The 6808-nt window shown below is 38.6% G+C and overlaps 1 protein-coding gene across 1 annotated transcript; it reads right to left on the bottom strand.

The window, feature by feature from the left end:
* Positions 1–3036: 3036 nt before the first annotated feature.
* Positions 3037–6507, bottom strand: LOC101292493 (G-type lectin S-receptor-like serine/threonine-protein kinase RKS1-like). The gene is made up of 7 exons (XM_004295352.1): positions 5139–6507; positions 4842–4967; positions 4404–4606; positions 4048–4237; positions 3696–3933; positions 3411–3564; positions 3037–3318 (listed from the first exon to the last, which is right to left on the bottom strand). Exons 1-7 carry the CDS (start codon positions 6505–6507, stop codon positions 3037–3039), a joined length of 2562 nt encoding a protein of 853 aa, XP_004295400.1.
* Between the last annotated feature and the right edge of the window lie 301 nt (positions 6508–6808).

Below are 6808 nucleotides of genomic sequence, written 5' to 3'. Positions count from 1 at the left end.
TTTATCAATTTACTCGGCATCAGGCTTAAATGACTCACGCGTGCCGTGATTTCTAAAGCTGTTGAAATTATTGTTTTAATTGGTATTGAGTGATTTTCCAAGATTTTGTTCTCCTATGTTCTTCTCATATTGACATAGGGATCCTCAATTTTCTAAGAAAATGAGGTGTTGCCGCTCCTTCCAAGTTTCACCGAATTCGAGTCAAAACCCATTGCTATAACACACGAGTTTCAGGCTAGTTTCACTTTTTTTGGGTCTTTGGCTTTTTCTGTTCTAGTGTGCTTATAGACACCACCTAACATATATTGAACCATTCTAGCTTTAAAAATCCGTGTATTTAATCAATTTACTCACGATCAGGTTTAAATGACTCACGCGTGCCGTGATTTGCAAATCTGTTGAAATTGTTGTTTTAATTGGTATTGAGTGACTTTCCAACATTCTGTTCTCCTCAACTCTTCTCGTATTGACATCAGAATCCTCAATTTTCAAAGAAATGAGGTATTGCCCCTCCTATCAAGTTTCACCAAATTCAAGCCAAAACTTCTTACTATAACACACGAGTTTTAGGCCAGTTTCACATTTTTTTGGGCCTCCGGCTTTTTCCATTTGGGTGTGCTTATAAAAACCTCCTAACATATATTGAACCATTCTAGCTTCAAAAATCCGTGTCTTTTATCAATTTAGTCGTGATCGGGCTTAAATAACTCACGCGTGCCGTGATTTGTAAAGCTGTTAAAGCTGTTGAAATTGTCGTTTTAATCGGTATTGAGTGACTTTCCAAGATTTTGTTCTCGTATGTTCTTCTCATATTGATATCGGGATCCTCAATTTTCAAAGAAATGAGGTATTGCCCATCCTATCAAGTTTCACCAAATTCGAGTCAAAACCCTTGCTATAATACACGAGTTTCTAGCTAGTTTCAATTTTTTTGGGCCTCCGGCTTTTTATGTTCAGGTGTGCTTATAAACACCTCCTAACATATATTGAACCATTCTAGCTTCAAAAATCCATGTCTTTTATCAATTTACTCGGTGTTGAACTTAAATGACTTACGCGTACCGTGATTTCTAATGCTATTGAAATTGTTGTTTTAATTGGTATTGAGTGACTTTCCAATATTCTATTCTCCTTTGTTCTTCTCATATTGACATTGGGGGCCTCAATTTTTAATGAAAATGAGGTATTGCCCCTCCGTCCAAGTTTCACCAAATTCGAGCTAAAACCCCTTGCTATAACACACGAGTTTCTGGCCAGTTTCATTTTTTTTAGGCCTCCGGATTTTTTCGTTCGGGTGTGCTTATAGACACCTCCTAACATATATTGGACCATTCTAACTTCTAAAATCCGTGTCTTTTATCAATTTACTCGGCATCAGGCATAAATAACTCACGCGTGCCGTGATTTGTAAAGCTGTTGTAATTTTTTGTTTTAATCGGTATTGAGTGACTTTCCAAGATTCTGTTCTCCTCAATTCTTCTCATATTGACATCGGGATCCTTAGTTTTCAAGGAAAATGAGGTATTACCCCTCCTTTCAAGTTTTACCAAATTCGAGCCAAAACCCTTTGTTATAACTCACGAGTTTCTGGCCATTTTCATTTTTTTGGGCCTCCGGCTTTTTCTGTTCGGGTGTGTTTATAGACACCTCATAACATATATTGAACCATTCTAGCATAAAAAATCCGTGTCATTTATCAATTTACTCGGCATCGGGCTTAAATGACTCACGCGTGTCGTGATTTCTAAAGCTGTTGAAATTGTTGTTTTAATTGGTATTGAGCCAAGATGGTTATGAAATGTCTGTCAGGTGGTTAAGGTCACCTACGTTGTTATATAGAGTCAGTGAGGTGTTTAAAGTCACATAGGTGGTTATAAAGAGCCAATTAGGTCGTTATAACCATCGGGGTGACTAACTTTAACCACATACGCTGACTGACTCTTCATAACCATATATGTGACTTTAACAAGTCACCCAGATGGTTATGAAGAGTCTGTCAAGTGGTTAAAGTCACCTACATGGTTATAGAGACTCCGTTAGGTGGTTAAAGTCGCCTGTTAGGTGGTTAAAGTCATTTAGGTTGTTAAAGTCACCTACGTTATTATGTAAAGTTAGTCAGGTGTTTAAAGTCACATAGGTGGTTATAAAGAGCCAATCAAGTGATAATAACCATCTGGGTGACTGACTTTAACCACATATGTTGAATGACTCATCATAACCATATATGTGACTTTAACTAATGTCACCTGGACCCAGAAGGTTACGAAGAGTCTGTCAGGTTGTTAAAGTCACCCAGTTGGTTATAAAGAGCCAATAAGTTCTTGCCTCTAATGGCTGATGTCTAATATTAATGGGAGTAATGGCTGATGCAATGGCTGCTTAATATACATAAGACATAGCTTTTAAGACACGCTAGAACATGTTAAACTGGTTAATTAACTTTATTTGATCTTAATTTCATGACCTCACCGTTGATATTCATAGAGCATGAGAAACTTTTTCAATTGGCAAAATACCTGATTACTTATTTATTCAAAGAGTAATGTCATTTTAACCACGATCATCTGAAAACAAGAAAGGGCTGCAACATAAATTCTTCAAAATGTCAATTTATCCCACAATTCATAGATTAGACTCCCTCTTTGTATCAAAAGAAGAGAGACTAGACCTCAATGGGTTAGTCTAATGGAAACATGCAAGGCTATTAAGGCTATTATTCGGGCAGAAGCTGCAGAGGTTAACCTGATATTAGGAAGCCTCTCGTTTGAACTCAGAGCGTGTGAAAATCGTCTTTTAAGGATGAGCTATACCTAAATTGCTCCCGGCTTTGGAATGATAGCTCACTCAACACCATTTTTTGTATAAAAAAAAAAAACAAGAAAAAAAAAAGAGACTAGAGTCTACACTATCTTCGATATATGATCAATACAATAATGTCATGTTCACACGGCCATTATAATCAAGCAAGTTCGTTTCCTTTGTGCCTTGGTCGATAAATTTACTTGCTAACCAAATTACATCGTAGACTGTTGACCTCTACCTAGCTCTTACAATAGTACATGTCACATTATTGATAGAATTATCTTCACTGGTACCTGCTTTCTTCACTAGAAATGCAGGTTTACCCGGCGGAGGAAGAGCTGCGTCATTACTTAACATTCCTAGAACTGCTGACATGGTTGGTCTCTCGGTCGGAAAGTCCTGCACGCACAAGAGCGCAATTTGTATACATCTCAGAACTTCATCAAACTGGAACGAGTCTCCCAGAGTTGAATCAACTATTTCCAAGGCATGGTCTTCCCTCCACAGACTCCATACCTGAAAACAAATCAACTCATCATGTTAGCTAGAAATGAAGAGGATCAGCAATTGGCAGTGCCATTACTTGGATTTACTACTTGTAAGCTCACATGTCCAACTAAATTTGAGTCGGGATATGATTCATCGTAATAACCACTGTTTTTTCTACCACTAATGATCTCTAGTAGTAAAATGCCGAAACTATATACATCTGACTTCACTGAAAACAATCCTTCCATTGCATACTCTGGCGACATATAACCACTGCAGCCATAAAAACAGAAGGGTAAATGGTTTATCAGTACATTTGTGGTTTTACGACAGAGGGAATGGATGAAACACAATGCAGTATATGTTAAGATTCTAGCTACGTACTTTTGAGGAAGTCTACTTACTATGTCCCAACCACACGATTCGTATTTGCTTCATTCTGATCTCCTCTAAATATTCTAGCCAGACCGAAATCTGCAATTTTGGGGTTCAAGGAAGCATCCAGTAGAACATTGCTGGCCTTTAAGTCTCTATGGATGATTCTTAATCTTGAATCTTGATGAAGATACAAGATCCCTCTAGCAATCCCACAGATTATCTCAAACCGCGTCTTCCAATCTAAAAGTGCTCTGTTGGTTTCATCTGGAAAGTGTAACAAATTTAGACTAGGCTCTTATTTGCTTTTAGATTTTGAGAAGTGACAGTTCAAGATATGAAAGCAAATAGAGGACATACTAAAAATGAAGTAGTCCAAACTTTTGTTCGGCACATATTCATAGATCAGCATATTCTCTTCATCTTGAACGCAACAGCCTAAAATCTTCACAAGATTCCTATGTTGTAGTTTTGCAATCAGCATGACTTCATTTTTGAACTCTTCAATTCCTTGGCCAGAATGCTTAGACAGTCTTTTAACTGCAATTTCCTTTCCATTAGAAAGCACACCCTGAAAATATGATTGAAAATTAAGCTCAGCAGAACCCAATTCATTGTCTTGCAAGCCAAGGTAAGTATGCTTAATAAACACCGATGAATGCGGACAGACGTACACTATTCAATCAAAACTCAGATATCTGATATCATTGTATGAGACATTATTTGAAAGAGTCTACCTTATAAACGGAGCCAAAACCGCCTGCTCCAAGCTTATTAGACGCTGAGAAATTGTTTGTGGCTGCAGATATGATGCGTAGGTCAAAAAAGGGTAACTCTGATGAGTTCATTGTACTCTGATCATCAAGATCCGCGGTAGACTTTTCGAAGTACATTGACCCTGTGGGAACTCTTGATTCAAATTTATTTGGTCTTTTCTTGCCTGCCAAAATATAAGAGAAGTAATCTATCCGGCTCATTCTCATTCACTAATTGTGCAGAACTAGTATATATTAAGAGGCAATAGTAAGTTACTAAGTTAGCAACTGATTCATTTCTCGACCATGAATCGTAGATCTTGATGTAAAAGAATTGGAAAATCTTTTAATGTGAAAGTTCCTAGAGAAGTCCAAAACGTAGCTGAGTGAACTGAAGAAAAGATAACAAAATTTTTTTACCTGTCAATTTCCTCTTCACCAGCCAGTACACGAGGAAAACTACAAAGAAGAACAGTAAGACAGATACTATTGAAATGGCCAGCTTTGCCTTTTTGGTAGGAGAACCATTGGACTTGGCATACTGAGCTACAGAGAAAAAAACAAATACTTTGGTTAGACAAAGCAACTCATTTACAGAGTGTATCATTCATTCCTGCTCATATATGGTAGGAAAACTTTTCTGAACAGAGAATTGGGTAACTGAAATGCTATATCTGTTCATTCAATAGAGATATATGAATATGAAAAGTTAAGTACCAAAATCATCAAGATCATGAGCACATGTCATTATGAGCAAGGGAAATCTAGTACTAGAGAAGTAACAAAACAGAGAACTGTTACCCAAGATAGTAGCATTAACTCGAACATATAAATCTTGGCCAGAACTTGAAAATGTCCTTGTGTCCATAAGATCTTCATGCCATGTCACACATCCAATTCCTCCCTTGTTCTCACCTGCAGCCGAGTAAGCAGTGCAAGAACAATTTCTCCAGCACTCTTGTTCACACGCTTTTAGACTCAAATTCATGTTTACACTAGCCGTAGACGATTCTGGTATCTTTACTCGTACAATCTTCACAAATCCATCCCCATTTCCACATATGGATACTCCTTTTTCTCGAATACACCCCCCTGATCCATCTCTCAAGTACCAATCGGCCGGCGACTTGGGTACAAACCCAGGTAGGCATGTGCATTCAGTGCTAGCTACATAGTCCGGGGCACAGTTACTATTTGGACCACAGCGTCCATAGTAATCACACCGCTCTACTGGGGCTGACCACAACACGTTCCATTCTTGTGCATCACCATTCCATGTGGACCGTGCAATGGTTCCTGTTTCATCTAGCACTGTCCTAGTGTAGATTGATGAGGCATTAGTAACATCATACATGATCGATATCTCGTCTTGATTGTTCACAAAATTACTATTGAAGATGAAATTAGGTGACGAGACCGGTACGCCACTGAATCTCTGACCAGTCCAAGTTCCAGCCCTCCACCACGGAGCTCCATCCTTATACAAAATCAGCTGTGGAAATCCCCTTGGATCAATCCGATACGAACAGTTCCCGGTTCCTGGGTCATCTTGAGACTTCCAAGATGTACAATACCACTCTATTCCAGACTGCCTGTTCACCCCAACTTTCATAAATGGTAGAAAAGTATTTGAGGGATAATTAAAGCCTTCCCAAAGCACATTTTGGCTTACCCCGTTCTCAAGCAAGACAAGATTTCCAGAATCCAAAAGCTTGGCCAGAGAATTGTTTGGAGAGGAGAGAGTAACATTAGAGGACCAAAGAGGGACCTTTTGGTCTTTCCCATAAACCACAAGGCCCCCGTCTCCTTGAACTGCTAGGAACCCAGATCTGTCATCGACAGGATGATCTCTGTTTGCAACCCACACAACTGTTTGGTTAGGAACTTGGTAGTACCATACTCCAACATAACGGTTGCCAGAATTTCCGGGACTGAAAAATCCGAGTGCAAAGACTTTTCCGGATGACACAAGAATGTCGCCATCTCTTAGAGGTTGGTTTGGTGTAATAGTGTCAATAGAAAAGCAAGAGCGTATGAGAAGGAAGATGAAGAATTTAGTGATCAAAGATTTTTCAGTAGAGCTCATGGTGAGCCTTCTCTGAGAGGAATGCAAGGGCTAGCTGTTGATTAATGATATTGATTGGCCTTTCAAGGAAGAAAAAGATGACCATGACACAATCTTAATTTACAAATTCACGACCTTGAAACAGTCTTTGAGACGATTTCTATATGTTAGGAATCGTATTTTTACACACTGGTCAACTCTATGGACTGGAGAAAAATGTTACCAAGATAAAGGCATCTATAGCCAGGTCCTCATCATACAGAAATTTGAGATTTGTCTTCAAGTCCAAGAAATAGAGATAGTCCAAGGAAATCTACTAAAA

This window comes from Fragaria vesca, linkage group LG3, assembly GCF_000184155.1.
Source record: "Fragaria vesca subsp. vesca linkage group LG3, FraVesHawaii_1.0, whole genome shotgun sequence".
Taxonomy (NCBI): domain Eukaryota; kingdom Viridiplantae; phylum Streptophyta; class Magnoliopsida; order Rosales; family Rosaceae; genus Fragaria; species Fragaria vesca.
The sequence above is the reverse complement of the archived record's forward strand: the minus strand, read 5'-3'. Positions and strand labels throughout refer to the sequence as shown.